At 39.2% G+C, this 19,606-nt stretch overlaps 2 protein-coding genes across 12 annotated transcripts in view; both read right to left on the bottom strand.

The window, feature by feature from the left end:
• The window catches only part of LOC131313503 (uncharacterized), a 33,844-nt gene extending 25,933 nt beyond the window's left edge, over window positions 1-7,911 (bottom strand). The window contains exons 1-2 of one of the 3 annotated variants that reach the window (XM_058341845.1): window positions 7,772-7,788; window positions 3,327-3,390 (exon numbers count right to left, since the gene is read on the bottom strand). Coding sequence is in view for 2 of the 3 variants with exons in the window: in XM_058341836.1 (XP_058197819.1) it covers window positions 7,772-7,824 (53 nt within the window). In the remaining variant the exon portion in view is untranslated. Of the gene's footprint in view, window positions 1-3,326; window positions 3,391-7,771 lie in introns of all 3 variants that reach the window. The other 2 variants (XM_058341836.1, XM_058341854.1) reach the window with 2 other exon arrangements.
• On the bottom strand, window positions 7,490-19,236 carry LOC131313470 (uncharacterized). Of its 9 annotated transcripts, none has more exons than XR_009196208.1 (10): window positions 19,096-19,236; window positions 17,893-18,150; window positions 17,310-17,749; window positions 15,921-16,106; window positions 14,683-14,790; window positions 13,950-14,153; window positions 12,077-13,872; window positions 10,874-11,430; window positions 8,830-9,415; window positions 7,490-8,620 (listed from the first exon to the last, which is right to left on the bottom strand). XR_009196208.1 is itself a non-coding variant. In XM_058341808.1 (10 exons), exons 2-8 carry the CDS (start codon window positions 17,966-17,968, stop codon window positions 10,884-10,886), a joined length of 3,357 nt encoding a protein of 1,118 aa, XP_058197791.1. In that variant the 5' UTR covers window positions 17,969-18,150; window positions 19,096-19,236; the 3' UTR covers window positions 8,283-8,387; window positions 9,849-9,868; window positions 10,874-10,883. The 9 variants fall into 9 exon arrangements, 3 of the variants coding, with proteins under 3 accessions (XP_058197791.1, XP_058197775.1, XP_058197783.1); XR_009196211.1 differs by having other exon boundaries at window positions 14,683-14,786; window positions 15,935-16,106; XM_058341808.1 differs by lacking the exon at window positions 8,830-9,415 and adding an exon at window positions 9,849-9,868 and having other exon boundaries at window positions 8,283-8,387.
• Between the last annotated feature and the right edge of the window lie 370 nt (window positions 19,237-19,606).

Here is a 19,606-nt window from a genome sequence, read left to right as displayed (position 1 = left end):
GATCATATGCTTGCTCATATGGTTCTGTGAGCTATGTCTCGCCTCGTGTTTGCCAAAAGAACCAAAGAACTTGCTCGCTTTCCAAACCATGCTTCTAGTTCTGGACCTTGATATTTAGTTTGAATCCAAGTCTTGGCGTTGTTAATCTCCGGTGATCATGTGCTCGCTCATATGGTTCCGGGAGCAATGTCACGCCTTGTGTTAAGCTTGTTGTTTAAACTCTATATCAAGTCTAACCATTTTCATAGCTAAATCTTCCGGTTGATAGCCTATGCCATGCGATTCAACCATGTTTTTATTGAGAATTGTTAGATGACTTAAGTTTCGGGCGTTAGTAACTCCATTGCCTTGCCGCTTTTAATTCTTAGTTAAAACTCATTTTTAGTCTTTTCCATAAGAGTGTTTCTCCACATTTCAAAGGAAAATCAAAAGTTGGACGCCTAAACCCCACAAACCCTTACATCTACAATCCGAACAAGCTATATTTGAGCTCCCTATGGATTGACTCGAACTTCCTCGCTATACTATGCAAATCTTTAGTTGTAGTCCGATTAATAAATAATTAAATTTGACGACCGTTTGGTAAACTTCAATGACTACCGAATGGGCGCATCAAATTTTGGCGCCGTTGCCGAGGAATCTTATTATAGCTTATTTGGAGGTTCGACAAACCACTATAAGTACTCCATTTATTTTTCCTTTGTGTAATTTGAACTCGACTTAGCGGATACCTCTAACCGAGCCATCAATTCGACTTGAGATGTAACGAAGCTAGATTGAGCATCAATTGCCTTTTCTTTTATTGTCCATATAATGTGGCGGTGGCTTAACCCCACGGAACTGTTTTGAGAAGAGAGGTGGTGGCATAGCCCCTCTAGCCTGTTTACTTTATGTCTTATCTATCTAATAGAATGGCGGCAGCAAATTGGGAAACACCCCACAAGACTTTGCGGGAGTATCTTTGTCCCAATCAAATTATAACATCCCCTTGCATAGCTACTCATGACACCAATGTTTTTAAAAGTCGTATGACCATTTCCAGTTGGTTTGACCTCAAGAACCAAATTCAAACTTTTGCTGAAAGTGTGAATGAGTCGTTCTATGCATGTTGGGGAAGATACAAGGATTTGCTCATTGCGGTCCCGAATCGTGGCTTTGAAAATTTTCAAATTGCTAACTATTTTCATAACGGACTTTCTCAAAAGAGTCATGCTCTTCATGATGTGTAATGGTAAACTTTTTGAAAAAGACCCTGCTAAAGCCTTAGATTTCTTTGATCGTTTGGCCACAATTTTACAATCCCGGGTTTATGCTCAACATTGTCAAGAGTCCAACTCAAATGCCATGGAAGAGGATATTGAGGCGCATGTCTTTGTTGAAACTGTTAGTTTAGATTGTGACAGCTTCTCAGAGTCTGCATGGAGTGATGAGCCTGTTGATGAAACTGAGGTCCAGAGTTCTCCTCTTATGGATCCCCCTCTTTATGAGTTTGATCCGGGGGAGAAATGTCTCACCGCTAAGGTTGTCTCTTCCGATCTCCCGTATCTTGATCCTTCCCCGAAACTAATTGATTGGTATCTTGAGAAGCTACCAATCATAGAACTAATTGATTTTCTTGGTGTTGAGGATATTGACTTGGTTTACAATCCTCTTATAGTAGAATTTCTCAACAATTTGAAATTTGATTTTGTTTGGGCTATGCACTTAGGGGAATTTAAGTTTTTAAAACGAATTCGGCAATTGCGGTACTCAAAGTATCTATTTTTGTGGCATGGTCGGATTCAATTTTTGAAGCAAAGTGTAGAGTGGAGTACTATGTTCATTTTATTAGCTCTCGTTGGCATAATAAGTGTTAGGAGCCCGCGTTTGGATAAACGTACATAAACTCTTTCTTTTTCTCTTTTGATGGTCCGGTATAGCCACCCATCTCTAGCTCCAAGTTGTTGCATGACTTGCTCAACGACACTATGAGTTGGATATGGGGAGAAAAGTAGTACCCGTACAATCACGTGACGATTTGGTGGATTTAATTTTACTTGTTAGATGTTGGGCCAGGATAACACGAGCCGTGCGGTACTAATGTCATTTGCTTCTTAGTAGGTAGTTGGTTCTTAAGTCTTTGCAGGGTAAGCGTGCTACCACACCAGCCTTGGTGGTTTAGGTCTAAAAGCTAGGGTGAGTGAGGCATTTAAGAGCCCTAAGTATGGGTGCGATTATGTGTCACGGTTGTAAGACCAAGAAAGCCCCGGCGATGACCTTGTGTGACTAGCTATGGTTCTGATGGAGGAGCCGAAAGAGTGAGCCTTGGAAGCGGTGCCAATGACGAAGGGAAGTAATGACAAGAAAGCCTCCAACTTGGTCGAGGTATACGGGGGTTGACATTCCCCCCCCCCCCCCCCCCCCCCCCGAAGGTACAATCTTTTGTTCTTTTCTCTCAATACTGTTGTTCTTCATGCTATGAGGACATAGCATCGTTTAAGTTGGGGGGAGGTATATATATATGCTATATATATTTTGATGAGACTTGTCTCATTTTTCTGCTTTTGGTAAAATTTTCAAATTTTTTGTGCAATCTTCCCTTGCTAGTAGTGATTTCGCTTGCTAGATACTTTAATTATGCTCAATTGTGTCAATATGACAAAAGTCGTGTATCCTCTCGAATTTGGTTATGTGTTTGAATCCATGTCATATGCATATACATGAACATTGATGAACAAGTTGAGCCTAAAAGTCAAGTCAAGTGTTGTGCATCGTTAGAGTAGAGATTCGTTTCTTAAGCATCCCATGCTTTTGTTCTCATTTTCGCATTTACGTAAATAATATCTTTTGTTCATGCTTGAGTAGTGTGTATATCTTTCTTGCATCTTGTTGGAGTTGTTAGCGTACTTAGGAAATGATTCAAGGCATTTTTGCTTGATTAAACCACATAAGAGTCACCTCGTCCTTATTTTGAACCATAGTCCGAGTCTCTTCTGTTGTGCAAACTTAGGTAACTGGATGATCGACGGGTTGTGTGACTATAGTTTTCAGTGTTTCAAGGAGGTTTGGGGGTGGTGTGAATGTGATAGAAGTGGTTGGGATGCAAAAAGGCGAAAAAATGGTATGTGATTCCTTATCTCTCCTCTCCCACTCCAACCGGCCTAACCACTAACATAATTCCTACTTTATAGTCTATCCTAAGTTACACAAAGTGCATGCGTGAACATGAGGAGCGCGCTAGCATGAAAACATCTTTTAAAAACATCTCAAACTATTAAAATTGCAAGAGTGAGGATGGTGAATAAGAGCATAGAACGAAGTTTAAAAGCGGGAGCGGAAATTCATACCGAAAGATTTTGTCGCCTAAGGTCCATCAATCACACTCATGAAGGCAAATGGAGTGATCAAGATCTATAAACCAACTGAAATTCGTTTACGCCGTAGACCGTGGGAAAATAGTCATTTCTTGACTTCCAAAATGAAAAATAAAAAATGCATACAAACATGCATGCATTCTAGCAATGCTTTTCCCAATCATGGAGCCAAGTATCAAACCACCTCGGCACCAAACATAAGGCAAACCGACTCTAATGCTGGAGTACCATTCAGTATAGCACACCAGACATTAATTCCAAGAAACATTGCACTGCAAGAAAAGGTGTTGAGCTGTTTCCTCTTGCAAAAAGCAAAATAGACATTGTTTATGGGTGGTTGAAGCCTTGAATAACCAAACGGATATCGATTCTGTTATGGTTTAACCGTTGTTTGAAAGGAAACTTATTAGGACCGTGCGTAGAGAGTGATGCAGTAGGGTTTAGGGGTATTGTTGTTATTTTAGTGTCTTTAGTGTGTGTAGGGTTTTGAGTCTATAAATAGGTGTCTTGTGCCTTCGTTAGTTAGTTTTTGATATATTGATAATAGATATTTGAGAGCTTTTTGCTCCTTGTATTCCCCTTTGAGGGATTTATCACTCTTATGAAATCCATCCTTGATTTGGTTTGCATCATTTGGTATTAGAGCTTCTAGGCTTGATCCCCACCGTTCACCTCGCTGGAAATCCTCCCCGGAAACCTAAATCTCGCCGGAACCCTAAAACGGTGCCGAAAAACCTCGGCGGAGCCCCTATTCCACTCAAAACCAATAGATCTGCTCAAACCTAGATCTTACATCTCGATTTTGACTCCTAAACTTACAGAATCAACCATTTCGCAGCTGATTCTTGTTGTTTCAGGCCCCAAAACCCTATTTCACACCTGACCCAACTCTATTCGCACTCGATCTGCCACTTTGGGAGCTTGGAACAGTGACCCATAGCTGCAAAATGCCTTTATAGTGTTCGAAACAGTGATTCAACACCAGATCTGTCTGTTTCGGACCTCACACAGTGATTTCGAGCCTGCTACAGTGATTTTGAGCTCAGCTACAGTGATTCCGGAGTTTGCTACAGTGATTTCGGAGTCTGCTACAGTGATTTCAAGTCAGATCCGTGGGTTTTAAGGTTTTCGGACTGATTTCAACCCATTTTTGCTGATTTTGGACCAGATCTATGATGGGTAAGTGTCGAATCCTTATTTTCTTTGCTGGGTTGTTGCTAGATTGCTCCATAGATGTCGACTCGAGTATGATTACTATTGATTAAGTATTTTTTGGGGTTGTTCTGTTGAAATTGGTGGCTGAGTTGACTGGGTTTTCATTATTTGGGATTGATTGACTTGTTTGAAGATTGATTGTGGTGTTGTAATGGCTTATCGGGCTAGAGGTAGAAGAGGAGGTAGAGGTAGAGGATTTTTGGTGAACAATGGTGAAGAATTGAAGGTTATTCCACAATGTTGAAGGGAAAATGATTGCAATTCACATGAAAATAGGAATGAGATTAAAGAGTTAAGTAAACAAGTTGCTACATTGTATGATAAGGTGCAACTAATGTTATTGAAAAGAGAAGTTGCTACTTTAGAGAAAAAGTTGCAACGTTTGTTTGTTTCATTCAAGAATAGTGATGGTTACTGTGATTCCAAATCCTATAAAAATCTCAAACCAGATGTGCTTGAGAAAGAAGAGACGAGCCTCAACCCTGATGCATTTGAGAAGGATGAGGAGCAATGTTATTGTGATGAGTTCTCACATGATATTCCTATCTTTGATGAGCTCGCACGTGAAGAGCTTGGAGTTGATTTTAAAGATGGTGGTTTCAAATATCTTCCCGTCTTTGATGAGTTTCCAAATGAAGAACTTGGAAATGATCTTGAAGGAATTCCCGTGTATGATGAGTATGCAAATGATGATAGTGATGATGATAATGTTCCTATCTTTGAACGTGAGAGACTCTCACGTGAAGATGTTAAGGATGTACTCGTCTTTGGGGCTAGTGATTTAGATGGTGTTCCCATATATGACAAGTGTGAAGAAGAGCTTAGTGTTCACATCGAAGAGGGAAGATTCCTTAACATGATTTAGGAAAGCTTTGCTATGGTAAAACAAGAAAGCGAGGAAGCACAAGAAGAGAATGGAGTTGGTGTGTTACAAGCACAAGTAGAGAATGGAGTTGGCGTGTTACCAAAGTCGGAAGAGGTTGCTTTTGATGTCCCGCTCATTTTAGAAGATTTCATAGAGCCAAAGCTTGATAGTTGCTTGTATGAGATGCCTCTTGAATTGTCTATGGCTCAAGATGCTCAAGTGTGTGTTACGTTGGTACCTCATCTAGCTACAAAGTTACTGAAAGAGGGGAGAGACTATTTAGAACACCTTGAAGATCCTTTGGGAATGATGTTCACTCGAGAAAGTCCGGGGCATGATCTTGGACATGTGGTGAAGTTGAATTTTCTCTATGCGAAGGTTGATGATTCTTGTGACGTTTTGAAACCAAGTGTAGTCACCTATGTTGAGGAAGTGTTGATCCTTAAGAGGCATGACAAATGGGTGATTTCTAGGCACATAAGCAAGGACGCAGTGGATGTACACAAATGGAAACTCATATTGAAGATGGGTTATTGCATGATCGTGGCGTGGATCTAGAAATGCAGCCGCATGCCTACTTCAGAGCTGCATAATAAATACTTCTAAAGTTCTATGTTTTCCTTTTATTTAGTTGTCTTGAGTCATTTTGTCCAACTTGAGGACAAGTTGTTTTCTTTAGAGGGGGTGTATGATGCAGTAGGATTTAGGGGTATTGTTGTCATGTTAGTGTCTTTAGTGTGTGTAGGGTTTTGAGTCTATAAATAGGTGTCTTGTGCCCTCATTAGTTAGTTTTTGATATATTGACAATAGATATTTGAGAGCTTTTGCTCCTTGTATTCCCCTTTAAGGGATTTATCACTCTTATGAAATCTATCCTTGATTTGGTTTGCATAAGAGAGAGTGATTGATTCTAGACAGAGACCCAAAGCGAACACAGTCCCAGTACACTTACATATGGAAAACATGTACAAGTATCCAACTAAGCTACATATTTCCAAAGTGCGTTATATTTTGCTTGCCATCCCAGATCTCCGAAATCATGCAGAAATTGATGAGGACCACAATCCTACAAACTAGAGCAGCGCTTCAAAGCAACCAAAGGCTTCTTTGGTGAAAGGAGAAAGAGTCAACGTCGCAACCACGTTCTCTCACAATACATCACCTTTACTTATTTTTCTTAGCAAAACAGGGCCTAACTTTCGCTGGTCAAAAAAGAAACACACGACAATTTGTATGAACACAAACGAATCAAACTTTAACAGCCATAACTAGATTGACTTTGGAATTATTGGTCAAAAATCGTGCATTTAAAAGGGCTCAGCTCTCTCTCTCTCTCTCTCTCCATCCAAAAGTACCCTTGGTGAAATGGTACTCAACCTTCTAATCTTTGGGGAGCCTATAACGTCAAATCCCAAAAATGGGGCAAAACAAGAAAATGACACCCTAAGTCGAGAAGTAGATGACTGTCACTCGGCATTTTGGTCGACATCTCTTACGATCACGGAAGCCACAAGAAAAAGTCCCCTTGTTCTTCAAAAGCTTCTGTAAACCAGCCAGCTAAACAGACATCAAAATTTGACTCCGCAACATCTCAAAGGACAATGAGTGAAGCCATCCCCACAAAATCTGGTGATCACATCCACGTTCAAGAAAGATGGTAGCAATGAAAGGCATGTTATCCTTCAAAGAAAAACAATGCTTAGCTAGCACCTCCATCTTTAGCTGGTCCATTGCACTTTATTAGAAAGAACAAGTTTTGCTTCATGAAAGAAGAGGAATGCCGTTATTGGTCAAAGAAATGGCATACTCAAAGCTGCATTCGTCAAGCCTATGGTTTCTACTTTCTACGCACCAAGATAAAGGCAATACTTGTAGGAGATCAAAACAATCCTCGAGTCTAATTCTTTCACAGGCTGAAGAGCTTTCCAAATCCCACAATCGTTAAGTTCATAAAGTACAAGAAGTGGACGAGAAAAAATCAATCACAGTCGAGTCATTCTCAAGCATGACAAAGAAAATGAAGTTGATAAACTTACAAAGGAGCTCCCTCCAAACATAAAAAGCAATTTGCCTTTCTCATTCTCACGAAACAAGGCCAGCAAAAAATAAGTACTCCAGTTGGAATCAAAGGGTGTTCCCTTGGATCAAGCGATGTAATACAGAAGATATATTTATCTTGAATGGGTCTGAACCACTTAATACAAACTTAAGTGATTTCATTCAAGGTGAGTGAGACTATGTTATGTGAAAAATTAAAATTGCCTAATAGACACCATATTGTTGGATGAAATTTGCTTTGATTCCTCTATGTACGTAAGGAGACACTGCATTCACCTACCATTGTTCAGAGTGGACATTTGACGTGAATATCTTGCTCAAAGATGAGGCCATCCACAGACTGTGAAGTTGACAAGCAGCACGTCGAACATTTTTCTCATCAGCATCCTTCGATTGCAGTCACGCTATCGGGTTGGACCTCCTATAATTTAGCATGCCAAAGAATTATCGAGGACTCGGCATATGTGTTTGCTGGCAATGCAAAATTCATCATTCAAAAATCATGTTCCGACTTGCCAAAATAAATCCCAACACCAGTTCCACCCAACACATGCTCTCACCCTTGCAAAGACACCTTACTCTTCCAGAGAATTCCTGTGCAACGCCTGCAACCTGGGGGTTCATTGGCTTCACCTACCACTGTTTTCTAGTGTAAGATTTTTTTTTTGGGTACGTCGGAATTTCTTCCAGTGCAAGATTGACTTGGACATATATTGCTCTGCATTTCGAGCATAAGTTTGGCTTGGACATTTCTTGCTCTACATGAAAGCCTTACCAGACAACGAAACTCTTTTACAACATATTGAACATCCTTCCCACTGGCATCCCGTGTTCAAAGTTGCACTCCCTTTCATACAGCTAGATGTCATGTTTTGTTGCTCGTTGTGGAATTCATGTAATTTGTTTCAAATGCAAATACTTCATCCACATGTCATGTGCTGAGTTCCCAGGAGAAATGACACCCTTTTTACCCACAACTTCTTACACTTTCTGCAAAGCAAAAAAACCATCGGAGAAGTTTGAACTGCTACGCGTGAGGGCTGGCATGCACCGACTTGAGCTTCCACTGTTCCCAGTGTTATCATTTCAGCGTACATTTTAAATGCGCTTTATTTGGGCCAACCATACACTGCAAGGAGCACAAGCAAAAGATTCAACATTTCTTCCGTCAATTCAATTCAATCCAAGTCACACAGTTAGGCAGATGAAATTCAATTCAATTCAATTCTATGCACAATAAGCGGATGAACAAGCAACAATGGTGAATATTTGAAATTCAACTCTAGTCACATAGTTAGACAGTCAATTCAATTTCATCTGTCATTGTGCAACCCTTACATTGAGGGTTCAATATATGTCTGCATAAAATGCAAATCCTTCATCCATAAATCACGTGATATTTTCCACAAGAAATCCTTCATCCTTTTCCCCTGGCCTAGACCCTATCTATCTCCCTCCCTCCGCAGAGATGAGTTGTACGATTGTTCTGCCTGTAAAAGTAGCTGTCACGGATTCATTTGCCACAGCTCTGAGTGTTGTTTTCAAATGGACTATGATTATGCAATTACTATGTACAGAGTTTTTATAGACCAGGAGCGAATTGACTGCGAGCCTCTGATTCAACATTTCAGCGACCACATCCCTTGATCCCGATTAAGACAGCTCTATTTCGATGGGGCTGCACTATATGCAATCATAACCTAGGGAAATTTTGTTATTCATGCACGTTCTTCTTGGAGAAATCATGTATTGAGTTGCCAAAAGGGATCTGCAACCCCATCCGTGCTCAATACCATCTCAGTATCAAAGCTCTGGGGCCTGATCAGCAGTTTCAGTGCAAAGTATGTGGTCACGGGCGCTCCACCAGTTGGTTTGTCTATCATTGGACGGAATGCAATTTCCCGCTTTGCTCTGAATGTGAATCCTGTCCCACCATAAAATACGGAAGTCATGAGCACTTTCTAAATCACAAAGATATCCTCTCGATGTGACACTTGCGGTGCCAAATGCAGAAAGTGCTTCTTATGTTGTGTCGAGCGCAATATGAATCTGCATGTACTTATGAAATCCTGCATTGCCTGTTGACATTTCCTCACTGTCACCGGTCCTCTCCTCTTCCACAGAACGACTCCTGAATATTACCGCGTTACTAGCAAGGAAGAAAGAAATCTGTTAACTACCGCACCGAATGCGAATTTGCAGCTCATATTGAGTTTGGGATCTCTTGTGTAAGTCTCTCATATGAAGCTGAACTAATTAACTTGACTTACTAATAGTTTAGATCTAAGCCCTAATCAATATATCCTGATTTACACAAAATGTCTGTGTATGTGTATTAGGTACCGTACATATACATGCTATACGTGATTTATATATCCTGCACAATTACAAGCAAAAATCATAAATTTAGAGGTGTACCGCTGTATTCAAGATACATTATAGGTGCATGAGTACTTGTGTATGCGTGTGTTCGTGATTGTATCTATTACATGCATATAACAAACCTTTATTGAAATTGGTGTTGTCTATCAATCAGGTAGTATTCAGATAGAAAAGCAGTACAAGTCCAAGTGGAAATGATCTAATTACGCAAGTAAACTCAAATACCAAAATAATTGGCGTCTCAAATCTCTGAATCTAACAGAACTTCACTTAAATACCGACAGTATCTCCATTTTAGAATTAAGGTGGTTCTTCCAAAGGATGAAGGGTCATCTATGGTGTGCTAACTAATGAATGCTGGGATTAGCGTCTCTGACGACAGAGGGTCTATAATTACTCAGATCTGTGGTGCTCCGACTAATTGATGCTGGGATTAGTATCTCTGATGATTAAGGGTCTATCAATGATGAAGTGAGTAAGAATAGAATATCAGTCTTCCAAAAAAATACTATAACGAAGGCAGTCAGGTTTACTCTAATCTGTGGCCTCTGATTCTCAAAAACGTCTTCTGACCAGTTTTCTATAATAGACTTATCCCAAAGCCAACTATCATTTCTTTTGCTTTTCTGTTAAACTATTTATAAATTCCTATTTAAGTTTCAAAGAGAGGGTCAACAGTTGTATTTGATCATTACCTTAGACATTTCAAAAGACTTAGAAATCTCAATAACCTTGTCATTGACTACATCTAGGAATCCAAATAGCGCACAAGTAAATCCTCTTACATGAATACAATCAAACATTTTGGCAAAGGAAAAAGAACCAGAACTTTGAGGAGAGATAAAAAAGATGGCAACAATAAGAAATGACAGAAACATATTCCCATCAACTCCCACAAAATAGAAAAGGATTGTCCGATCTCGAGTCCATATTCATTGATATCCATTCCAAAATTTAAGCAACCAACAGGAATCTTCCCAAAGCTTAAGACCTTTCTTACCTTGAGACCGCTAATCTTTGTGAAGATTTTTCTGTACAGTAAAGACCGGACCAGCATTCCAAGGGAGAAGGCTCCAGTAAGAACCTTTGTTATCCACAAAACAGCTATGCCATTTGATTCTGTATCTACCCAGAGGAAAAGCAGAAACGTCAAGCAAACAAGTAGAGAACCCTTGCCCTTTCTCGTTAGGTTCGAAACACACATATACATCCACAGCTCCACGATCACCAGCACCATGTCTATGCCTTGTATTGCTAAACTTATTTGTATCCTCTGTGACATTCCGTAATAACTTATCATTTAAATATATCATGTCATCAGATTCCCAATCTCGATAATCCAACCGCCTTTGTCCCTTATTTGCTTCTGGATAAGGCACCTGAAAAGACATTCTACAAGAAAGGATGCAATATAATTTCTTCAACTGAAGATCTGGCAGAATATTTTTCAACTGAAGACAAAGGTCTAGTGACAGATGGAAGCCTGGCGGGACTGATATCCCCTCTTGGCTTCTGGTGTCGCTGTTTAAGGCAAATAGCTCCGACGAAATGCATGGCCTGAAAGTTTGATGCCAATCATGCTTAGAAATAGCAAATTTAGGGCTGTGCTATTAGAAACAGAAGAGGTGGGGAAAACAAAGTCGACAAAAGGATTAGCATATTGTGTCCAAAATTAATTCGTTAAAGATATGTTGGTATAAAAGAAAGTCAATTATTGCGACAACAGACCTGAAGGTACGCGATACGTTACTCAACTCAATGCCCATGCAAACTAAGGGTCTATTTGGAACTAGACAAAGACAAAGGGCAACAAAATCATTATTTTTCTTCCTTTACTTGTTCGGTTATTAATACGGGAGGGAAAGAAGAACAAGGGAAGAGAATCAGATAGATATTTTCCTGCTATTTCCTTCCATATCTTACCTATTTTCTCTCTCTTCTTTCTCTTTTAGCTTTCCTTTAACCTTCTGTCTAATATCCACAAAAACCGAACAAGAACTTATCTTTGCCAAATCAAACAAAAGACAATAACTGCTTTCTCTAGAGACTCTCTTAGTTATTTTCTCTTTCCCTTCCACATGTTCAAAACATTAAGCATCACAAGGGTTCTAAATCACATTAGATGAGTAAATTAGCAAGTAAAAGTCACAGATACATGAAACCATAAGGAACTCTGAAATAGGTAAAAGATTCTCTGGCATACCTTACTCGAAAGAAGTAATTAGGCATCAGGAAAGGGATGGACATTGATTTTGTTATTATATCCAACAGAAGTTGCAAACCATACTTGGTAACTCGATGTAGAATCTGAACATCGTGTGCATTATTTGCCTCATTTTGCAAGGCAACCACCCCTGTGACAGCATAACTGCAAACTGTAAGAAGGCATCTTGCTTCACAACTGACATTCGACATTTGACTTCTGTAATGGAGGAAAGAGCTCTTGGGCTTGCTATATACCCTCCACAGCGACCCAAGTTTTGCGCTAGCTTCACAGTCTACCTGCTGCAACCGGAAGACTAAATCTTGTATTAGCAGGCCATGTAAATATTCCTCTGACTTTCCCAAAATATTGTCAATGTGTAACTTTGGGAAGAAAAGGGAAAATCCAGTACTGAAGGCCAATAATGAACAAAAGAGTGCGAGCGCTGAAATTGTCTCCAAACTTCTCTTGTCCATGCCTCTAAAGGATGTGACAATTAGATCATATTTTCTTGCCAACATATTCAACCGAGAAGATATTTGAGAGAGTACGGAAGTCACCTCCAGCGAAAAACTCAGGCCCTCAACCACAATACTGCCCTTTATTTGTCCGTCATTGTCCAAATTATCGAGAGTTAAAGGAACATGGTAGAGTTTAAGCATATCAGCCACAGATTCTAGAACCCTTGATCTAAGAGACAAAAACCATCTTTGGAAACACAAAGCATGACCTGATGTCGCCATGGCTCCCATTGTTTCCTCTGACAGATGAAGACTGTTACAAGCTTCAATGAGATTTTCAATGTTGTTAGGTAACTTAAGCAATTGAACGTTCCTTTCTGAATGAGCAAACTCACTCAAGGACTTTAACCACTGATCACAGCTGTTAGATTGAACCACCGTAGTAAGATGCTTGAATATAAGAGCAGCAGTAAACCATGTTCCCTGACACGCTGCATATTTACCAAGTTTGTAAGCAGACCAGTATTCTTTCCTTTCTATCATTTTCTTTGCACACTCAAGAGTAAGAAGTTCACGTTGACCTAGGTAATCCTCCAGAGAAATAGACAACTTTCTATCAAGATTATCAATTTCCTCTATCTCCTTAAATAAGCAACAGTAATTGATATGAGAATAAAAAATAAATGTGCAGACTGTGTACATAAAGCAATCAAATAAGCTGCATCCTCGTAAAAGTTCTACAATTTTCTCGGCCGTATCAAGGACTTGAGTAGTAACAGTACCAGCATCATTTAAGTTTTCTAGGCAAGCAACCACCATTTTCGGTATAAAAAGCAAAAGCTTTGATGCAATAAGTTTACTATTTTGTCCTCTGACCTCTTTGATCTCATGACCTGATAAATCTGGTTCTGATGTGCCCATAGCTTGGTTGTGATTACTCGCTATATATTCTATGAGTAAACAAATTTTATCCAGCACCATCCCACCAAGATCTGGATATTTTTCAACCAGAAGAAGAAGAAGGCCGAGTAAGCTTTGACCCTCTAGCTCCATTTCTGAATCAAGCTGATGAAGATCCAGTACAAGCTTAATAAGCAAGCCAATCTGATCTATGACAAATGAGATCAACCATGAAGCCAGATATGTGGAATCAACTCCGTCTAATGCCTTTTCCTTTCTTTCCACAAACGTGCCCAATATATCTACTATAACCCTGATGGCTAAGAGTCGCTTTGCCATGACTGAAGATAGAGTTGCATTCTCCAGAATTGTTAAAATCCTTGAAAACTCAAGTATGTCGGAACCATGGATAGTAGGTAAGTTATATAAGAGGACCTGCAAAAATGAACGGTGAAAAGAAATACCAATTTAGCAGTATGTTTACATGAAAAGCGACATAAAGCAAGTATAACCTTGCGCAAAATTTGTAGAGCTCCACATTGCAAGGCTGGTGGAAATTCAGATTCATCTAACATGCTGACCAATGTTGTGATTGAATTGGAACTTGCAGGAAAATGACCCATTCCTTTGACAAGAACATAGTGCAGACATTTTAATGCTGCGGCTTGCAAATGCAACGGCTTCTCTTGAGTTAGATAAGATAAAAGCAAACTCGCCTGCATTCAGAAGAAAAATTCTTTGTTAAATATCTAATGAATAATGTCAGAGAAACTATTGTTTAAGGTGAAATCGCCATAATCCTCACCTATCACTCCACCTGGATTAGCACATTACGTAGTGGGTCAGTAAAGTCAGAGAAACTATTGTTTAAGGTGAAATCACATTAATCCCAAGTTCCTAACCCACCACTTCCTGGATTAGCCCAACATGTAGTGGGTCACTAAAGTCCACCGGCTTTACTCGCACACCTCACCTCAGGGCCTAAAGGAAAGAGGAACTCGCCCGTTTAGTCCTTTTGAATCTTTAATGTACATGTAATTTGTATTTAGCTTATACAAAGAGAATACAAAAAGAAGAAAAGAAAAGAAAAGTATACTGATTTGGTTGTGAGGATATGCAACCAGGAATACGCCTAAAAATTGCGCGTAGATCAACGGTTCCAACACCAAACCATTAGCTACTTTACATAAAAAAAAAATTGCAACTGGCATAAAATTTATTTTTCGCTTTCAAGGGAATATGTACCTGTCCAGAAATCAGGTGCGCCGATTTGACCGCAAGCTTTGAAAGTGAAATGAGCATTCCAATCAAGAAATCTTCTTCTGTAGAATCTAACACCAGCTCTAGACCTGCCTGCAATGAATAAACCTTAATTTTTGCAATCGATCTAAGCCTCAGTGTGCATGCCATACCTATTCATGCACAGATGTGTTTGCGTACGTGTATGAGCATAGATACGAATTCATTAATAGATATGATATGTTTTAACACTTGTTTAGTATGTACTAGCATGTCAACCCCTTCTCCACAGATGTTGCATGGCTTTGCTCCATCTACTTAAGTGCCATTTGTCTTCCTTTTGCATAGGGAGAGAATCCAACCTAAAACTAAAAGTATAATATCTGTGCGAGGGCAGAGGACAGGCATTTCCTTCCTGGCTGTGTCAGATAAGTTGATAGGAGTGCTTTGGTGACTAATTAGTTTCCTAAGGATGAAGAGTGGTTGGTGTAGTTGCCTTTGCTTCACAGAGAAGTTTTGGATTGGGAATTGGGGTTGTTATTAGCATATAAGAGAACTAAATGGGTTGTCGAGCATAGAGCCCGGGGATGCTTTGACAAAATGGTGCTTACCAACATTAGGTGCTTGATCAGAGTTTATATATCTCCGTAGTGACAGAATGGTCCATCTACAAAAAAAAATTTGAATCGGCAAAAGGAAAATTTATTAAGAATTCGATAAGGGTACATTGAGGGAAGGCAAGAGCTCTCACAACTTTTGTACTAGGATGGGTGATCCATCTACAATTTGATACACAATAGTTTTGTAGTTTGCTTTGTTAATTCGTAGTAGATACCTTTAAATGTGTTACAAAGTCTTAAGCTTTGTTTGGAACTTGGGGAAAATAAGGGAAAGTTTTAAAAAATTCCCTTTCCTTGTATAGTATGAGAGAGAAGAGAAGAAAAGAGAAAATGACAAAATAGGGTTCTAAGCATAGTAACATTTCCCCTTTTCTTTTTCTCACATTTTCTTTCTTAATTATTTTTCCAACTCTTCCCTCACTTTCCACAAGTTCCAAACAGAACATTAACAGATCACGATTACCATCCAGAAAATAGGTTGTGTGTTCACAATATACTCTTGTAGTCTTGTTTCAGTTACTACTTATCATGTCTTATCTATTTTTTAAACATGTTAAATATCTTACGATAGTCGATACGATACGGGATCCTGAAAAATAGGAACACGATGCACGAGATGAGAACCTTGTAAGCTTTACTTGCATGTGAAGAAGAACATCCCATTTTTGCAAAAGCTCGCACTCCTGCAAGCCTTACAGTTGACAATGTTTCACACGATGTCACCAGATTAACCAGTATCTCCAAAAGAACAGAAGCAAAGTCATTGGATAACTCAGAAAAGCAACTGCCAGCAAATAAGGATGCCTCCATCTGCAAGTTGTTCCTGATCAGTTTCACTCAAGTGTCTAAAGAATCAGTTATAACTACAGAAGCAGCAAACCACATGTCGAGAAAAGTAAAAAGACTAAAGGGAATCCTTAAATGCAATAAAAGCATTGTGTGGAATCTCATTCCAAGAATCATAACATCATTATGTTGCCAATGGGGTTCATAGATGCTAATTAGTTTCCATGACCTAACAGGAGTTTGCTATCCTGGATTCCATTCCCTCATGACCAAACGAAGAAGAAACTAAAATCGGTACCAAATATGTTCTAAATTGTATTAAGTTGATGGTTTTGGATTCCATTTTTTGAAGATTATAAATCACGGCCGGATTTTAACCATTATTGACCTTATTTTGGTGGTTTTGGACATGAGAAAAGGAAGCTAGTTACACAGCAAATATTATTGAAAAACTATGTCCATTACCTTTACCCTTGCCCTTTAGTCTACCACTACAACCCCAATACCAAATTCTCCTAAATACCTCAAATCAATGATAAATACCAGCCTTAGTCCCCCAATCGAATTGCAGAAGAGTAATTTTAAAACCATTATGTCTGTACCATGCCATCAATGATGAGATACATCGTATGCATCAGTTTTCCATAAACATAGCTGCAGATATGTTTATAAGCCTCCCGAAATCAGCACAGGACAATCAACATATCCTTCGTTATCAAGGAAGTTTCGATCAAAACAACCAAAACATTTCTGTTTCTTGGGAGCAAAACGAAAAATTGGGTTATGAAATTGCAATTGCAAATTTTCCACTGATGCATAATGGGAGGCACCGAATATGTTGAAATCTGCTAAACATATTGAAACAATGAGTTGTTTAGACACCTAGTTGAAATACCCAGTTCCAACAATGACATTTTCATAAATTCCAAATTTCTTTTTACACTTCCAATACGTTTTGGCTATGATACCGAAATGCTGACAGGTTTCCCACATATTTCAGAAACATTTTCACCGAAATGACATCTGGAAGCAAAACTTTGATCCTTGTTCCTCATTGACCCATGCGAATGTTATACACGACAAATGCTTAAATTTGCAACTAAAGAACTTGCCACCTTTTAGGTGTGGAAACTATGTTCAAAATAACCCCAGAATTCAAAAAAACCAAATTCTTTGCGAAAGCATGAAAACGGGAAATTTTTATGATACACCAAAATTAAAGCTCACCTGCAAAACATCACACGAGACCAAACTCGAAAGTATGAGGTACCGGATATCAGCATTGTCCTTTGCCATATCAGCCCAGCAACCAAAGAGAACCAAGGCTAGTGCTCTTGACTCAGCATCCCCCAAGTCAAAAACAGTTTTCACCCTTCGCAGGAGTTCTAACCGATTCTCGGTACGCTTCAATAGAATCCCACAATGTTTTTCACTTCTCTTTTTACGGCTCCTCAGTAGGGATAAGAAAACCTTCACAACACAAAGCTTGGTCTGTTTGTCGCCAGAGCTGAAAGCTTCGGTAAGACGAAGCAGGATTGTGTTTGCAAAGAGCCTATCCTCCCCTGGAATTAACCCAAACATGTTATATTGTGCTTTGTTAATCACAGGCTCTCTATCCCATTTCTCAAGTTTTTGCCCGATACACAGTATGGCTTCATGTGATTGACCTGAAAATACGAAAAGAACTAAATACTCAAAGCCCATGAAAACACACAACTTGGGTATGTTTAAAAACTTCATATAAAATCTAAGCCTGGTATAAATAACAAAGGAGTGAAAGATCTAATCGCTGATTCAGATTGGGCCTCACCGTGCTTCTTTGATCGAAGGCCCTTCTCGAAATCAATGCTCCATTCCATGGCACAAGCTGCAGATGTTCTCTCCATAACAGCAGCAGCTTAAGCTCCTTCCCTTCAGACACATTCAAAGTTCCAGATACACTATTACAGATCTCTTTAAATCTCTAACTATTCACCAAATATTTTGCATTTAAGAAGTGTTTGGTTCACTCGAATGAAGCTGAAATGGAACCGTCATTCCCTTGGAATGCTCATTTCATGCTTCGTTCCTGAAACATGGCAGAATGTAACATTCAAATAGGGTTATTAGTCTCCAATTTAGGTCACTATAATGCAAGGAATGGCAATTCCATTCCTTCCTGAGATAAATAGAACCAAGCACTACTCATGATTTGGTCTAATTGCTATAAATGAAAATGTCTACGAATATGAACTGGATAACAGTATATGTGTATCAGAAGCAACATAGTAAATATTTGAGGACCAACAGATAAAAGAAAACCCAATGTCATCCAGATACAATTGTAAGTTGGCAGAGGTAATGTAAGACGGAGATTGTGAAGTAAGAAGAACCTACTCAATTAAGCTTTCTAGAGTTTTACCAAACAAACACCTTCTTGCTCCAAACACTACCAATCAACCACTGCAAGAGTCAGTTAAGCATTTGGGGTCTACTTAATTCCTACATATTTGCTAAAAAGGGAAGAGAAGATGGGGAGAAAATGGGGGAAAAGATTTTGGGTTTAATCAATATGCTGGATGCTGTCTGTGAGATCTAGGAAGTGATGGTTGGTTTACAAATCTGGCTATGGACTACGAGCCCTACGATAGGAGTGGCGAGTTCAGCCAATCTGAAAATTTTGAACTTTTTCTCCCAATTTCAACGAATTTAGGGTTTTGTAGAGATATCATTCTTGATTTAGGGCTATGTTGGTTATAGAATTCTCTTTTCAGAATTCAAAACTTTTGCGATTTATTTACGTCTCGGAGGTTTTCCCAAGCTCCGGAATTTTTTTTTTTACGATATCGTTCTGAATACCTCGGAACCGGAATATTGTCGGGTACCGTTTCGGAATCCTCGGTATAATCATGATTAACAATATAGGCTGAATAGTGTCATTAGCATTCAGGAAGCTTATCGCTTGACTATCCAAAACAGAACTTACACGCACACAGGAGAGAGAGAGAGAGAGAGAGAGAGAGAGAGGGTCTACCACGACAATGGAAGAAAAGCGGAGGCGAGGCGAGGTGCTGTGGAGGACTGCCGCGGAGGAGATAGAGAGGCGTGGGGTAGAGGGCACGTTGTGGTTCGGCGTGAGGAGATGCAGAGTGCGAGAGACCGCCAAATACATGGAAAAGGAGAAAAATAAATTTGCCAATGCAAGGAGAAGGCCACTCAAAATGACTATTACGCTCTTAAATTTTCGTGGAATTGCCCATACTTGAATTGGAGAAAATAAAATATTTTCCATACGTAAAACGGAGAAAAAGAAATTTTCCATACATGGAGTTTTTAATTTGAGTTTAGACCTAAGTTGTTTATTCTATAAGTTGTTTATTCTATAAACTTAAGTTTTCCTTTCTATAAACCTAAATTGCTCAATCTAAGAACCTAAGTTATATGAGATCATGAGTCGGTATGTAGTTAAATCTGGGTTTAGACTTAAGTTGCTTCTTTAATGGACCTAAGTTGCATATTGTATGAGATCATTCTCAACTCATAAT

This window comes from Rhododendron vialii, chromosome 2a (genome assembly GCF_030253575.1).
Source record: "Rhododendron vialii isolate Sample 1 chromosome 2a, ASM3025357v1".
NCBI classification, from domain to species: Eukaryota; Viridiplantae; Streptophyta; class Magnoliopsida; order Ericales; family Ericaceae; genus Rhododendron; species Rhododendron vialii.
This window is presented reverse-complemented; position numbering and strand designations above follow the sequence as displayed.